Source organism: Pan paniscus, chromosome 9, assembly GCF_029289425.2.
Source record: "Pan paniscus chromosome 9, NHGRI_mPanPan1-v2.0_pri, whole genome shotgun sequence".
NCBI classification, from domain to species: domain Eukaryota; kingdom Metazoa; phylum Chordata; class Mammalia; order Primates; family Hominidae; genus Pan; species Pan paniscus.
The window spans coordinates 18,750,889-18,769,173 of record NC_073258.2 but is presented as its reverse complement, the minus strand read 5'-3'; the positions used below and the strand labels follow the sequence as shown (position 1 = coordinate 18,769,173).

General features: G+C 34.3%; 1 protein-coding gene across 25 annotated transcripts in view; it reads left to right on the top strand.

Annotated features, from left to right (window-relative positions):
• SOX6 (SRY-box transcription factor 6) overlaps positions 1-18,285 on the top strand; it is a 769,230-nt gene that overhangs the window by 332,440 nt on the left and 418,505 nt on the right. For 12 of the 25 annotated variants that reach the window (XM_055094176.2, XM_055094171.2, XM_055094173.2 and 9 more), the window contains exon 1: positions 1,875-2,146. The exons of 2 other annotated variants lie outside the window; for them this stretch is intronic. In XM_055094176.2, coding sequence (XP_054950151.1) covers positions 2,142-2,146 — 5 coding nt within the window. In that variant the 5' untranslated portion in view covers positions 1,875-2,141. Of the gene's footprint in view, positions 1-1,874; positions 2,147-18,285 lie in introns of those variants that run through there. 11 more of the 25 variants (XM_055094169.2, XM_055094163.2, XM_055094153.2 and 8 more) reach the window with 3 other exon arrangements.

Genomic DNA, 18,285 nt, shown 5'->3' with positions numbered 1-18,285 from the left:
CATTTCATTCTTACAGATTTAAAATAACAGGATTTACCAATGAAATTCTAATCATCCCATTTATCACGTTTAACATTCCACAGCAAGGAGCAGAACGGCTTGGGGTGTGTCTTTTAAACCTTTTATGCAATATTGTCTTGTATCCGTGAAAACATACCTGTCAAATTTTCATGTGTTTCTTCTTATTTTAGGTAAAGTTGATGGTGAAACTTGGTTGTGGGCATACAATGTGATTTATTTTTCCTTTTTAAAGTATCTTGCAACTTTTAGTTTAGTTTTGCTTTTTTAAAAAATGGCTTTCTATTGATAACATGTTAAGAATTTAGGTGCTTAATTGGTTGTTAACAATAAAAGTATATTTAATAAATGCTTATGAAATGAATATTGTTACATTGATACACAGAAACTCTTCTTAGCAGTAGTGTTGCAGAATTCCCGTGGTGAGGGCTTTCTTAATATACCGGCCATTATTTGATGTAATGAAAAGAGAAAGTGTGCAACAGTGAGATTGTTAATTAATTTAGCCTAACAAGATGAAGATAAATGAAGCAAAGCACAGTTTGAATGAAGCAAGAGGTCTTATTTACAATTTAATACATTTTTATATAATGCAGATTTCACTTGGTAAAAAACAAACAAACCCTCACCCGAAATACCCACTAACAGCAAAAGTATGTCCCTTCCCCACAATTCAACACTAAAATCTTGGTTTGACTTTACAGAAAACATGTACTGTGGCCCCATATGGAAGACACTTTTACAGTGTGTAAACAGTGCTTTTCTACAGCTAAGAATCCTACACTAGTTAACCTTTAACTTCAGTATTTTGTTATTCTCAATATAGACTGGGGATGACCATAAGAATAATTATCTAGAAACCTTTGGGTTTCTTGTTCTCCAGGTTATCCTGAGACATCTTGCTTTAGTTATTTAATAATAATTTTATTTTAATTCTTTTTTTTTAACCAAAGAAGTTCAAAAGTGGGAAAAGAGAAAACAAGCTGTGTGCCTTTTTACATGCACTTGAATCTTTAGCAATTGTACAGAATTCTTAAATTAGCATTATTTTTTAAAGTCTCCCTTTCAGTGATTAATGAGCTTTATCCAGTATTTGACCTTTTATCATTCTTGTTTTCTGCTCAGAAGTACTTCCTTCCTTCCTACTGTAGTTAGAAAAGACTGTCTCTTATCTTATGTTACTGTAGGCAGTGGTAACAGGGCTCTCTACAAATGGTGTTATTATGGTCACTATGTTTTTATCTCAGGGGTCACGAACAAATCTATGCAACTGCTTCTAAGGATTTCAATAAATAGGACTTTTTATCCAGACAATTGCCTTTTATGTTACTTTTAAACAAAACTACTAGTCCATCAAGAGTTTCAAAAGAAAACAATTCTAGAGTGCCGGTATGGCCGCACAGACCAATCATCATGGCACCCATTCTCCAGTCCTTTATTTTTCAAGTCCACAACAATAGGTTGTTGATTCAATGGACAAGACCAGAACAATTAAGTTCTCTGTTTAGCAGCAGTGCAGCATTTTAATGCCCTTCTCTAATAATGGTCTCATTATTGTTATTCTAAGACTGGGCCTCAGGAGGAGGAATATTTGCTGGAGGTACGTCATTATTTTGCAAATTTCGATTAGCTCATCATGTTGTCTGTAGTGTGAAAATCGTAGCTAATTAGGGCAGCCAGTTAGACTACCAGCTTTTGAGCTTATGAGTTAAAAGGTAGCATACTTGATAGGCCAGTGATGTGAAAAAGGTGGTAAAAAGGAGGATTAGAGCAGTTGCCTTAGTAACTCCAACTTCCATCTGTGAGGGAACAATGGACTTGTGTTTCTCCCCCACCTTGGTGTAAAAATTGGTTTTGTTTTGAAAGGACAGGGTTCTTTTTATGACAATCTGGAATTCAGCCCAACTGAGTGTAGTTTTAGTTGTTAGGAGAGACCATTGGGGATAGGAAAGATGAAAGGTCATGGTGAGCTTCAAGGACATGAAAGGTTGTTGTCTCATGTAACAATAGTAGATTGTTTTTTTTCCTAATATTTCTAGCCAGCCCCTAAGTCAGGTGATGGAACAAATACCTACAGTTTAGTCAGGTGAAACAGGAGTGGGTGGAGGAAGGAAAGAAGAAAAATGGGGTAAGAGAGTTTGTATTTTGTTAAAAAAAAATGAAAGGGTAACTCCAGTCTGCTTTCATTAAACAAAGCGATATTTCTTTGTCACCATCTCTGAGATTCCAGTGTGCTTTGGATGGTTTGCTTCTGTGGGCCATCAAATCTCTGGGAAGCTCTCCAATGTGTTAGGAAATGTGATTTAAGCTTTCTTCCTGAACTCCCAGAAGGACCAATGATGTGATACTTAACAATAAATTTAGTTGTTTTAGCTTTCTCACGTTATTGGTGTTCTTAAAAGGTTTTCCTTCAAATGCACACTGAATAAAATGAATGATAAATATGAAAGAAATTTGTTTCACCACTCTACGGGATTTTATCATAAATTCTATGAGTTCCATCACTGAAAGTTTACAGGAAACTGTTTAGATGTTGCTGCAATAGTGACACAAATTTTTCTCCATGTACATAAGAAAATGCCACAAATTTAAGAGCTACTGTGGGTTTGTATACAGAGGAGGCAATAGAAAAAGAGTGAATACAGTGTTTTTTTTTTGTTTTGTTTTCCCTCAAAACCAAGTCACCCTTTCTGGGTTTAAAATACTTTATTTCAGCAAAATGAGTGACTTGTATTTTCCTTCCATATCAATATTAAAACATTTAGGGTTGCTGTTGGTGGTGATGTGTGTATGTATGTTTTAAGAACTAGAGAGTGTATAGGAACAAGTGTACTTTTTCTTTTTTAAGCAAAAACATCATCTCTTGATGATTTGAGAAACCTTCATATTTATTCTTCTCTATAGTCCCAAACAACCTTTATGTGACTGAAGCTGGACTTGGTCCAGGGGGTTGGGGAGATTTTCAAATTCTCTTTTAATCCTTGGTCTTTGTTTTCTTGTTCTAGCCAACCATCCTATTGCTGTATCCTTTATTCTTTTGAGAAGCTGTGTTCCTTTGATTTATTATAGATACCTCATAGACTTAAAGTAATATAATGAAACTTTAGAGCTTAATGACTTTTGAGGTCTCCTAGTCCAAATCTTATATTTGAAAAATTTAAAAAGTGAGACTGGAAAGTTGAAATGACTTGCCCAAGACAACTTGACTAATTAGAGGTAGACCGCTGCCATTTGCTACATGGTTTAAATATAAATACTGAAATCAAAAGAAGACTGGAAAAGCATTATAAAAAAACATGTCTAACTTGTTTACTGGTCATTTTAGTGATTGAGGAGAGATGGAATAAAGCTAACACCTGGTAGTCGTGGTAGGGTCTGGGATTCACATAAGATTTTTTTTGGTAACTATTAACGCTCCATTTTAAATAAATGGAGATTTTTTTCCCCTGTCAAAAACAAACAACAAACAGCAGCAGCAACAACAAACTCCAGCAGAACTGGGAAGGTACTAGCATAGGATCCAGAATCTGCAAACCTTTCTTGGTCCAGGCACTGTGTGAGATACTTTCATATGCGTTGTTATAATTTACAATTTAAACGCTATTTCTAGTGTAGTAAGTTAGTTAACTGTTCTTTTTCCTAGTTTTTGTATTTGTAGAAAGGGATCCAATGTTATTCAATTTCATTAGGTGTTATGAGACATAAAAATTGGTATATAATTGAAAAATGCAATACACATTTGGCAGAATATTGTAAGACTGCAAATTTGTGCTTTATGCAAACACAGATATCACAAAACAAATATGGACTATAATGTTTAGATCAATATAAAGGCCATGGTTTGTTTTTGGCACCATTCAGAAAGTATTTAGAAATTTGGGACTATGTTTAATCATAAAGGAGGAAATAAAATAACTTATAATTTTACCTTATTATTTCATAATGAAATTTACTTCCTAGTAATATTCTGGTATATTTCATATAAGTCTTTTATCTACGTATGTATGAGAAGAAAGAACATGTCTAGCTTGTTTACTGCCCTCTCTCTGGGGCCCAGAATAGTGCCTGGCTCATAGAAGGTACTCAAAAAATAGTTGTTGAGCAAATGAAAAAAATTTTCTGCAAGATTGGATCATATTATGTATACATTTTTGTATCTAAAAACTCACTTTATTGATTTTTTTATGTTAATAGTCTTGGAGAATATTTTTAATCACTACATCATATACCATCATATGGATGTACCACAATTTGTTTTACCATTACATTAGTGACTTATAGCTTTTCGCTATTATAGTACAAAAGTACATTTATAAGAATATCTTGTTTATTATTAAAATGGTAAAAATGTTAACATGGGTGAAAAATAACTCTCATGATTGTAGTATAAGGATCTCACCAAACTTCATCACCTCCTTCAAGTTTTTGCTTAAATGTCTTCTTAGTGAGATCTACCTTGAGCATCCTATTTAAAATTGCAACCTGCTAAACATTCCTGTTCTCTCTAATGCTGTTCTATTTGTTTCCAGAAACTTTTTCAATATTGAACATACTATATAATTTGTATATCTTTTAAATGTATTGGCTTTCTTTCCAACTGGAATATAAGGTCTATGATGGCAGGTAATTTTTGACTGTTTTTGTTACTCATATTCGCCAGTGTCTTGAACAATGCCTAGACCATTATACATGTTCAACAATATTTATTGAATGGTTTATTGAAACTTTAAAAAATGGAACTTTTAAAAAATTCGACATTCTTCAGTTTCAATGGAACTGAAACTGTCTTTTTTAAAGTTAAGAATCCTTTTTTCTTCACGTGGGCAACTCTCATCAACCAATTTTTGCACTGGCTAAAACTTCCATTTTCTCCCTTTGAACATGTACATGTTAGCCAGTTAAATCAAATCATGGCACTTGATTGAATCTTAGGGCAATGTTGGATAAAGTCAAATGTCATGTAACAAATACCCCAAGCTTTTACTTCTTCAAGTCAGTCTGAACTCTGTCTTTAGGTAGATGGTTTTGGATGAGAAATGTCACCAGTATCACTTCTTATCCCTTTCCTCATCTGGAAGTCCTTCTGTTAAGAACCTTAAGGCTTAAGTATGAACTGGGCAAACTCAGGTTAATCTGATTATTTATCTATACTTTGGGATGATTTTGCCTTAGTCTTCCCCCAACTAATATTGGTCATGTTCTTAAAATTTCCTTAGGAAAGACATTTTACAAACTTCCATTTACTTTTTCACTGTATATGGCTTATATTTTCCTTTAAAAATAATATAGTACTCAGGAGGCTGAGGTGAGAGGATCACTTGAGTTTAGGCGTTCAAGGTTGCAAATGAGCTATGATAGTGCCACTGCACTCCAACTTGGTCAATAGAGTGAGACCTAGTTTCTTAAAATAAAATAAAATAAAATAAAAATAATATAAAACAATAAAAATATTACTGCTTTAAGTTATCTATGGATGTTAATTATGATCTTTTATACAGTAGCAATTTATATAGCTACAGTAATCCCTTATGTTTATATGGTATTTATAGTTTCAAAGCTTTTTAATAAACATGATCCTATTTAATTATAAAAATAACCCTATGAGACACACAGACCTGGTTTATTATATTCATTTTACAGATGAGGAACTGAAGCACAGAAAAGTTAAGAGATTTAGTCTAGATCGTAAATCTAGGAAGTGGTAGAGAGGCCAAGAAAAATCTGTTTTCTGAGTTCTACTAGTTCAGTAATGTCTTTTCTTTGTTTTAGTCACTTTAACCTTCTCTCATAATCATCTTTTGAATCATCAACTTTTTGTTGACCTTTCTTAAAAGATTCTATGAAAATAAAAATAAATGATTAGAATTTCAATTTAAAAAAATATTATTTTACTTGGTCTACTAGTCATTCCAGTTCTCAAGGGTTTTCCTTTAGGTTTTTATGGTTTTTTTTTCCATAGCCTTTATCTTTTCCTTAATTCTGGTTATGAACATGGCCTTTTGTAGCAATTTCTGAAACCACTGGCTGCCATGTCTGCCTTTTGACCTTATAGAAGAAATACATAAAACAGGATATTAAAGAGTTTCATAAAGCAGAGAAAGGAAAAAAAATCTAGGGTAAGTGGTACTTAGAGGCATAGGCAGCTAGGCCTCAATAAGACCCATAGACAACAAGTGGAGTTAAAGAACAGATTCTAGTTTTTTTTCTATAATGGAGTATAGTTATTGATGTCAGTTGTCCAACCGTTTAGCTAATACATTGTGTCTGCTATATTAACTTTCTCCTAAGACTGTTCCTATCCTAGTAGACCCTTACTACTCTGCCCCACACCCGCTACGATGAATAGGACTTGCTTATTCACATCCAGAAATATGAAATGTATAACTAGCTAAAAGGCCAGGGAATGGTTATGGTTTTAGATGGACTACTGCACTCAGCTACAGAAAAACAAGGTGGAATCTTAGCTATTGGAATGAAGACAAAAGGTCAAGGTCAAACTCGCAATAAGGTATATAATTTTATTCTGAATTCTAAGGGATTGCGTTGGAGTCCTTCTTAGGTAAGCTTAAGATGATCCTAGAGCAGTGGCTCTCTAACTTTTAAGGTATGTAAGAATCACTTGGGTGGTTAGGACTTGTCAAGTGGGGCCCAGGTGTCTATATTTTTTGCAAGCATCCCAGATTATTCTGATGCAAGTGTTTATAGATTGCATTTGCAGAAAATTGCCATGAAGCCTGGGATGACATTTATTGTAGGATAAGGGACCATGTCACTACAAATGTTGAGAGAGGAGACATTTGGAATTTGAAAGTCAGACCTTTTTACTAAGAGAAAAATGTATGTCTTGTGCTCAGAGCTGAGTTTTGTTTATCTGCATATAAGAAAGCAATAAACATGGTCTGGTATGCACTGGACTGGTGTGCTGAAAGCCTGTTAGGTTTTTCTCTTCATGTATCTTGTATCTTGTGTTTTATCACCTGAGTGCTTTTGTAATATCTAACAAAGATTTATACCTTTTAGTGTAAGGCTGATTATTCTTTTGGGCCTAATTTAAACTGTACCTCGTTTTTACTTTCCTTTTGATATCTGCCTGATTAAATTTCCCCTGTTCCTTCTACCTTCATAAATTGATTAGCATGAGTTGGGCAGACTGCTGTAATGCTAAGGGTTAACCAGAAGAGAATTACAAATGAACTATCTAGAAAGTTGATTATTAATCCAGCTAGAGAAGAAATATGCTTTTACTTAGCAAGAATGAGTATCCAAAGAGCTGATAATATTGTTAAGGCAGCGGGGTGGAATGGCAGAGCTTGGTAAGTAAAAGAAAACTTGGAATTAATCTTTTATGTCCACTTTTTAAAATGATTAGAATGTTGATATATTTAAACAATTAAGTCTAAGATGAATTTACAAGCTGCTGGAACAAATCTAAAAAGTTCTAAATCTGTTTGTTAATGAGATCCCTATACATGCTATTGGTAGACAGTAACTAAAAAGTATTTACATAAGTAGATAAATATATTTAATTTTGAATATTTATAAAAATACATGATTAGATTTGTGATTAAGAACAAGGAAATGGGCATGGAGAAATGATTACTAAAACGAACTAAGTCCAAACCTCAAGGAATATAAACTGAAGAATCTTCAGTGACAAACTCTCTTGTTTTTTTCACAAGAGGAAGTTCTGGGTTCTTAGGTATTAAAATATAATTTAAAGTAAAATATTCACGTAAAGATTCAGTGAGGTGTTTTCCAGATGTCTAGTTAACAAAAACTGTTATAGGTTCTGATATTTTTGGGGTCCCAGTACTTATTTCATCATGATGTTTAATAAGGACTTTTCTAAAGACAGCTTTTATGGTATTTGTGAATTGCAAGGAAAGAGAAATGAGAGGCTCTGTGCTATTTGTACAAAGAAAATTAAGTGAAAAGATATGATTTTAATAATGTTCTTCCACTAAAGACTGCTCCTCCTGTTATAGAAGAAATTTTGATGTCAATATTCAATTCTATAAGATTGAGATTTTGCATAAATTACTTCATATTACAAAAACGAACCTTTTAAGCATAATGTGGACCATACATTATTGAATATTATTGAAACTCTATGTAATCAGAAGCCATTTCAATGTACTATTGTTGTACTTAGGAGAAGTTAGGAAACATATTAAACTTGCCTTACATTGCAATTCCACACAAACAAATGCACATTTTCTTTCAGTGTACATCTTGAGTGGGAATAAAAACAATTCAAATTAGCATTTTGTCACTTAATGCTTAAATGAGCACAGAAAAAAATCTTTTTCAAAAACTAAAAATTCAGTGTCGGAAATCTACATTATATGTGTGCATGTGTTTGTGTGTGTGTATTTGTGAAAATACACAGTATACATGCATTCAAAATGCCAGAGCACTATTTAGTCCTATATACTCAGCTTTTGTTAGTTCTAATGTTCTGGCCTATATTTAAGACTGGGAAGAGTAGATTATTGTAAGTGAAATAATAAAAATAGTTAACATTTATTGAGCTCTGTGTGCTAAATGCTTTGTTTTTAATCTCATTTAATCCTCATATTAACTCTGTACTTGTTGGAAAGCTGTAAGGATTATAGTGTATGCTAAAACAAAAGATAAGCTAATTAAAGAACCCCTAACATCTGATGCTAAAAGTCTAGCGAATAAAGGCTCAGGAAACAAAACGTATAAGAGGGGAGATCTCTAAATTCTATGTGCCTGAATTTCTCAAAATTGAAAGATTTGATATGAGCCTGAGAAAGAAGAGGGAAGGGAAATAAATCAGTGAATTCTTAGCGTTCATTAATTCTTTAAACAATTTTTATTATGAAAATTTCACTCATATAAAAATGTCTAAAGAATGGTATAAATACCTGTGTTTATAAGAAATAAAATATTACCAATATAGTTGAAGCCTTTTCTAGTTTTATATCTCCCTGTCTTCATGCTAGTGATAATGACTCATGCATTTTGTGTCTTTCATTCCCATGCTTCTTAAAATAATATATGCTTAAATTCCATATTCCTTGTATGGTAGGGAAAACCCCACCTACCATTCTTTGGGATCCAAGAACTACTTTTTCTTAGCTTCCTATTATACTTTAATTAAACAAACAAAAATATTCTTAGCATAAAAGACCCTGGCCCCACAGAATCTGACCCCTCTATTGCCAGCCTCAGCTCTTGTCTTTCTCCCAAATCATTCTTTCTGATCCAGCTACTGTACTGGTCTAGTGACAGTTTCTTGGACCCTCTAAATTCTTTTCTACACCAAGATATTCACATAATGCTGTGTTCTCACCTGGAATGCACCTGTTTCCACTCTTCATCAGAGTGATTCCTATTCATTCTTCAGGTCCCTGTTTAAATGTCATTTCTTCAGAGAAACCCTCCTTGCTCCTTCCAATGCAAACCTTGTCTCCCTGCAAGGATCTTGTTTCTCATCCTTTATTTTATAGCAGATACTGCAATTTGAAATTATGTATCTGTGTGGTTTTTGTTTAGTGTCTGTCCTTCACTCCGGACTGGCCCATTTTGTTCTTGGATGTTTTACTTAGCATGTAGCACACACGGTCTTGCACATTATAAGCATTCAGTAAATATTTGTTGTTGTTATCAGGAAGAGGAATGTAGTGAATGAGAAAGAGTGAAAAAAGGGAGATTGACAGAAAGCAAAGTACATAAAAATAGAGTCTGTTGGTTGGTTTGGATATACTGTTTAGAGAAAATTATGCAACTTGATGCTAGCTAAGATTGGGGTGCGGATGGCGGTAGAAATGTTTTTGTTTCTTAATATCTAGCTATAAAACATTTAACAGCTTTTCTTCATTTTTGTTTCTTGTTTTTCAGTGTAGTCTGTCACTTTGTGTCCTCGCTTTGGGGAATCTGTATTCCTGGACACAGGAACTGAACTTTCAAATTATAAACTCATGGAGCAGCCCCAGTGGCTATAATCTTTTGTGGAAATGCTATAATGGGCTCTAAAAATCTGGAAAAATTTAGGACACAGTTGAGAAAAAAATACCTAGTATTTTTGCAAAGAAAAGCCATGAGACCACATGGAAGGGTTTTAAGGTAGATAACAATAACTAAAATATTCATAGTGTTGCCAGTTGCTAAAATATTGGTAGACACTTTTGTTTTTCTTCAGGAGGATATAGAAAAGGTTATAAAAACATGAAAAAGAAAATGAAGTCAGTCTGAGAGGATGGCTGGGTTTTATGAAATGTCAGAATATACTTATATTGTATTCTATGTAAATCTTTGCTGGCATTTGTAATTAAGTCCAAGGCGAAAAGATTATGCTGGAACTTTTTTTTTGTTGGTGATGAGGGAAAAGGAGATAAAAAAGAGGATTTAATTAAAATGTTTTGGTGTTAAAAGGAGGGGATTTATAGAATGTCTCACTTGAGGTCATAGAAAGTGCCATTATTAATAACATTGCACCTTATGTTTTTATTACATGGTATACTTTCAAGTGAACTTTTTCATGTATTATCTTATACTTTTTTTACTTATCTGCATTTTATTTTAGAGCAGTAAATGACTATGGAATTCTGATGGTGCCTTTTTCCATCTTCTTCAATGATATGCATAGTAAAAATACAATTAAAAGTTTCAATCTCACAATATTTGGAAAGATGAAAAGTCAGTAGATTCCTTTGAGGCCTTATAGTAATCCTGTGAAATGGTTAAAGTAGAGCTGTTATTATCTTTGTTTCACAGCTAGGAAAACTGGGACAGAAATCAGAAAAAAGCCAGGACTGAAACCTTGTTTTTCCTTTTTAAATGCATAGGTGTAACTTTCTAGATAAGATGGATATTCACCTCACCCCTGCACTCCCAATAAGATTAAGATTGTAAGTTAGGTTCTTCTAAGGACCAGGATGAATTAGGTGGATGTCCTTCATAAGTTGTCTAGATTTGAAAGTTTTATTTTTTCTAATTTTCTAAAGATGCAAAGTAGTTAACAATTTCCAGCATATGGAACTGAGATGGTTAAAGGCATGTAATTAGCAGAGACACATTACTAAGCCTAATTACAGGTTAAGGTTTATTGGATGAAGTTTAGTGGTTAATTCCTTGCCTCATATCTTAGGGTTCCAAAAATAAGAAGACACAGGTGTGGGCTTAAAAGAATGAAATAGCATAATTTTTAGTAAATGAGCTGTGGCTCAAATGAAGCCATGTGATAAGGCAGAAGATAGTAGCCTCTTGGGTAGACAGCCAAGTCACATGAGCTGAAGATGGGTTGGTGCCCATTTAAAAGATATTTTAAAAGAGAAAGTGAAGAGCAATGTGTATGTCACTTATGTATATATGTGCAGGTAGGCAGAGGGATATTTTTTTGAAAACAAATGCCAGGAAGTATTTTTAATGATTACCCAAGGAGGCTGTTGCTTCATTAAGGTAAAAGCCAAATCTTGTTGCTTTTTTTCCAACTGAACAAATAGCCTAGCTGTAGGGAAATTCAGTTTCTTACCCTTTCCTGGGCTCATTGGCGAAAGCTTCCCTTAGGTTAAAAGAATGAAGCACGTTTATTCTGAAAAGCAGAAATCTTAGGAGAATTCAGTAGGTGTCCTGAGATGGCTGGAGTGCTGTCATAGGGAAAAGAGTGAAACTGTGGAGCGCTAGACTCAAGTTAGCAGTTGAAAGTCTCAGGGAACCAGAGTCACGGGCAAGCAGAAAAAATAATTTTGTAGCAGTTATGGTTGACTAAAAATGGAATGGGCTTTTTGTTGCGATGATGAAGTTCTTGTCATTAGAAAGAATTAAGGACTTGACAGGTTAAAATGTTGAGTTATTCCAAATTATTTCAATATTAAAGTTTATGAGAAGATGTCCTCTGTGAGTCACTTGGCTAAGACAGGGAAGTGAGTCAACTTAAGGGAAAAACATATATTCCTCTATTATGTGAAGCCAATAATGAAGTTCATGAAGGCCAGATGTACTTTCTGGGTTGCTCAAGCATATGAATAATAAAAAAAGGTATGTTTTTATCTGTAGACAGCCAATTGATATCTGGAATTACCCCAAGTAAGAACTTTAGACTTCACCATGTATCCCCAAACCTCATAAGAATTGCTGTGAGTGGAACTGTATTATAAAGGGAAACAAGAGGAATCATTTTGTTTCTCCACAGGGTCCAGATCTGGAAAATAAGAATTTTAGTCTGCATTTGGAAGAACAGGTTTTAAAAGTAGTAATAAATTAATTTACTTATCTTTAAAAAGCTTCTGATCTTCTGGCACATTAAAAAGATAATAGATCACATGTTTAAGCACTTTAGAGATTTTCTGTGATTTTAGTTTCTCTTACTGAGGTAATACTTTCATTTAAAACATTAAGTATATTTTAAATTTAGACAAGTAAGACACAAATACATTCTTATTGTAGAACAGTGCCTGGCATATAGTGGACTATCATTAAGCATTTGTTGAATTAATAATTATTGAAACAAAGATGAGCAAAATTTTTCTTAATGTGTTTTCTCACCCTAAAGACTATTTCTTTTCCCAAGTGTAACTACTATTTTCAATTTTCTTTGTATCCTTTCAGACTTCTTGTACAATCACATACACATATATACCATTACATAGAAACATGCGGCTTTATTTCGTGTCAGGGTAACAGTGTCCCCTTTTACACATATTGCTTTATACTTTACATGCTTTTTTTCATTTAAAATTATGGCTTGGAGCTCTATGTCATTTTATATAGCTTTATCTCATTTCCTTCTACATAATATTTTGTACTATATATGTACCATTGTTGTATTGCTAGACATCTGAGTTATTTCCAATTTAAATATTCTCAACTGAAATTTTAGGTATTTAAATATGAGGATGGCAAAACCTGACATCTTTTAAAATATATAAAATCAGTATAGAAAATTTCTACTTGGTAGAGTTATGAAAATTAAATAGAAAGATAAAGGCACCTAGCACTCAGTGGACCTTTAATAATTAGTCCTCTCCCTTCCTTTCATCTTCTCTTAAATCATTTGCATGAGGGTAGGATTGAAAGAATAAGGAAATATGATCTTTCACATACTCATTTTCATCTTCACTTATATGTTATTTGTATTGCTTACTGAATGTTTAATTCCCAGTCTGAAGGCTGTTGAAGGTGTTGACTGACTTAGTGCCTCTTTCACCCATTGTTCTTTAATGACTGGCTGAGGAGGAACATGTTTACTAATAATGAATTAATTCATTCACTGACTAAACATCAATTTGTACCTACTATATGCCAGGCACAAAGAGGATAAAATGAAAAAAGATATGATTCTTGCAAGAATCTTACAAATTTGTCAGCAAGACAGACACATAAACTAATAAATGAATAATGTGACAAGAGCTTGGGTAAATCAGGGATGGGAACAACTAGATGAGTAGTCAGGGAAGGTTTTCTTTTTTTTATTAACATACTTTAGGTTCTGGGTTACATGTGCAAAAGGTACAGTTTTGTTACATAGGTATACACGTGCCATGGTGGTTTGCTGCAACCATCAACCTGTCACCTACATTAGGTATTTCTCATAATGTTATCCCTCCCCTAGGCAGTGTGTGATGTTCCCCAGTGTGTGATGTTCCCCTCCCAGTGTCCATGTGTTCTTATTGTTCAACTCTCACTTATGAGTGAGAACATGTGGTGTTTAGTTTTCTGATCTTGTGATAGTTTGCTGAGAATGACGGTTTCCAGCTTCATCCATGTCCCTACAAAGGACATGAATTCATCCTTTTTTATGGCTGCATAGTATTCCATGGTGTATATGTGCCACATTTTCTTAATCCAGTGTATCATTGATGGACGTTTGGGTTGGTTCCAAGTCTTTGCTATTGTGAATAGTGCCACAATAAACATACATATGCATGTGTCTTTATTGTAGAATGATTTATAATCCTTTGGGTATATGCCCAGTAATGGGATTGCTGTGTCAAATGGTATTTCTGGTTCTAGATCCTTGAGGCATCGCCACATTTTCTTCCACAATGGTTGAACTAATTTACACTCCCACCAACAGTGTAAAAGCATTCCTATTTTTCCACAACCTCTCCAGCATCTGTTGTTTCCAGTCAGGGAAGGTTTTCATGGAGTAGGCGACAGTTGAGATCAAACATTAAAGGCTTACTAACATTTCATTGAACAGATCAAAGGAAAGGACAGTGGAGGCAGAGGAATAGAATGTGTAAAGGCATGAAGGAGTGAAAAAGCATGGTATCATTTAGTATGTCTTTAAGGCAATACAAGAAATCTTTATTATCAGAGAGTAGTTGGTAGTGAGAAAGGGCCACTTAATCCACTGAAAATTGAGTGAGGGTAACAACTATGGACTCTGGACAAAACACAACTATCTGAAGGCACTGAAGAGCAACTTGAAACACTAAATCTTGAGAGGAGAATGAGCTTTGGAAGAATGCAGGGAAAGAAACTGGGTAAGTTTGTCGTTTTCAAGCTTTCTAGTATGAGGGCCGGCTGCAGAAAAAAGCAGCTTTTTTTTCTGACCTGGAGAATCAAGGCAACAGACTTTGGGCAACCACAACTGCTAAGAGGTGAGGAGGTAATCTTGGGAAGGAAAAAGCCACAGAAAGGGAACCCCAACTTCTATATTACAAATCTCTGACTGATCCCCAAACCATCCATGAACAGGATTGATCTCAAGTAGCCCAAGTAAGGTTAAAAGAGCTAAATAGATGTTTGAGCTACTGCTCACTGCAGGTAAGACAAAATGTGCAGTTTGAGTCTCAGCAAGTAACCTTCTTCTTCTTCTTCTTTTTTTTTTTTAAGACGGTGTCTTGCCCTGTCGCCCAGGCTAGACTGCAGTGGCGCCATCTCGGCTCGCTGCAAGCTCCACCTCCTGGGTTCACGCCATTCTCCTGCCTCAGCCTCCCGAACAGCTGGGACTACAGGCACCTGCCACCATGCCTGGCTAATTCTTTCTGTATTTTTAGTAGAGACGGGGTTTCACCGTGTTAGCCGGGATGGTCTCGATCTCCTGACTTCGTTATCCGCCCACCTCGGCCTCCCAAAGTGCTGGGATTACAGGCGTGAGCCACCACACCCGGCCGTAAGCTTCTTAAACTGCAATACTATTTAGAATACTATAAATGAATCTAGAGTCTCCACAGCATAGTGGTCACAATGTCTAAGATATAATCCAAAATTGCTCAACATATGAAGAACCAGGAAAATTTGAAAAAAAAATAAGACATCTCAGTAGAGAGAGATAAATTATTAAAAAGAGCCAAAGGGACCTTAAAAAAACGATATCTGAAATAAGAAAATCACTTGAGAGGACAATCAGCAGAATAGAGATGATAGTGAAACTGAAGATAGATCAATAGAATTATACAATTTAAAGAACAGAGAGGCCAGGCATGGTGGCTCAAGCCTACAATGTCACCTCTCCTTTGGGAGGCTTAGGCAGGAGGACTGCTTGAGACTAGTAAGTTTGAGACCAACCTGGGCAATGTAGCAAGACCCTGTCTCTACAAAATAATAAAACTAGCTGAGGGTGGTGACACGAACCTATAGTCCTAGCTACTTGAGAGGCTGAGGTAGGAGGATCACTTGAGTCCAGGAGTTCAAGTCTGCAGTGAACTAAGATGGTGCCACTGCACTCTTGCCTGGTTGTCAGAGTGAGACCCTGTCTCTTAAAAACAAAAACAAAAAACCACAAAACAACAGAGAAAAAATTGGAAAAGAAAAGAAGATGAATATAGCATTAGGGATATATGACAATATTAAAAGGTCTAACATACATGAGTCCCAGAAAATAAAAGGGAATGATGTTGGGGCAGGGAAAAAAATTGAAGAAATAATGCCATCAATTTCCCAAATTTGGCGAAAGATATAAATGTACAGTCGTAAGAAGTTCAGCAAACTCCAAGCAAGATAAATGCAAAGAAAAGTACATCTAGGCACCTCATAGTCAAATTGCTGGAAACAAGAAAAATGTACAGGCAAAAATTGTTTTTCTTTTGTAAAGACCAAGAAAAAAAGAAACACAACTTACCAATATCAGGAATGAAAGAGGAATTATCACTATAAATCTTACAGGTATTAAACAGACAATAAGAAAATATTATGAATATCTGTATGCCAAAAAGTTATACAACTAAGATGAAACAAACAAATTTCTTAGAAAAAAACTTACTAAAACTGACACAAGATAAGAAACTGAATTTGTTCATTAAGAAAATAAAAATTTCTGTAGACGAAACTCCAGGCCCAAATGATTTCACTTGTGGATTCTATCAAATATTTAAGAAATAACATCACTCTTACATAAACTCTTTCAAAAAATAGAACAATTTCTACCTCATTTTATGAGGCCAGCATAACCCTAACACCAAACCTGAAAAAATTATAAGAAAGAAAAATTATAGACCAATATCCTTCATGGTCATAGATGCAAAAATCTTTAACAAAACAACAGCAAATCCAGCAATGTAGGAAAAGGATGAAATATCACGACCAAGTAGGGTTTAGTCCAGAAATACAAGATTGGTTTAACATTTGGAAAATATCACTGTATTAACAGAGTAAATGAGAAATCATATGATCATTTCAATGGATGCAGAAAAAACAGTTGACCACACCCATTAATAATTAAAAAACTCCCAGCAATCTAGGAATATAATAAAACTATTTTTATCTGAAAAGGATGGCTAGGAAAAACCTACAACTAACATCATATTTGATGGTGAAATAGTGAATGCTTTCTTCCCAAGATAGGAAACAAGATACTGTCCATGCTCATTCATCCTACTTGACATTGTATTTAAGGTCCAACCATTAGAATGAGGCAAGACAAGGAAGCAAATAGTATAATAATATAAGAGGTAAAAAGTAGGACTGTATCTTTGCCAAAGTCATGTGATACAAGGATGATTTCTTTTGTATTTTAATATATTAAGTGGGTGGGGATCAAAATTGCATAGTAAACAATGGGAAAAATGATTTCATTTTGAGTCAACTTTTACAAATTAAAATTAAAATTAAAATTAGTAAAAATAAGTTTATATGTTGGCAGCATTCATTTATAATTCTAACTGTGCATTAATTCTTAGAAGAGTGATCATTTTTTAAGAGTAATTTTTCAGGTCAAATATTATGAAAGCGAAATCAATTTTCACACTCTAGTACCATCTGTCATAACAAAGGCCATTTTTGTAAAGAAAATTTTCTAAGGACTTTGCTTAATCTTTTTATATTCAAATAATTCTTTTATGAATAATCTACCATATTGACTATCATTCCTGCCACTATCTGGTTCTTCAGCTTTTATCTTATTCTAACTGTAAATTGTTGATTTTTCAATGGTTTGAGCTGTTCACTGACACTATATTTCTTTGCTTCATGAAATCTTGCATCTTTTTCAAGATTTGTGATTTTGCTTTGCAGTCACCTTACATTTTTATTTTGAATAGTGGTTTCAATGCCACAATGCAATATCTGGTAATTGACTAGCCTGATGCTCAAACTTGACTGAAAAAAAATTACAGGTATATGGCATTTTAAAAAGTATTCTTTTGCTTAGGTTACACTTCAACCAGTTAAATCAGTCTTTTGAAGTGGGACCCAGGCATCAATAGTTTTTACAGGTCTCCATGTGACTCCAATGTGCTGACAAGTTTGAAACCACTGAGCAATGATGATCAAAGATACGAGGACATTAACCCACATATGTGAGATACATGTTAAGTTAATCTGTGAGGGATGTTTACGTGAAGACTAATTTTACAAACGGTAAGTTTATTAATGAATGCCTTTTACCTTTTATATAATTTTAGTGACTCACATAATGAATATTTGGATAACGAGAGAATCTCCTAAATCCATTGAGTACCAAGTATATATGGGCCAGGAATACAGTGGTGAACTAAAATGTATGTTGTACCTTTCTCTAGTTTACACTCCAAATAAGAGGAAGGCATTAAATAAATATTTAATTGTAGGATAATAAATACTATGAAGGAAAAGGGAGACCTAATTCGGTTTGGGATCAAGGATGGTGACTATACATTAGTGGTATTAAAGCTGAGATATAAATTATAAGTAGGATATAGTTTGGTGAAGAGGAGACAGAAGAGGGAACAGTATTTATGAGGGCCATAAATAGAAAAGAAGCTTGCAAGCTCTAAGAACAGATATCAGGGAAGATGATTTAGAGAACATTCGACGGAGAACAGTTAGAGAAGATCAGGTCTTATGTTGCTAAGTGTGTGTATATGTGTCAGGAAA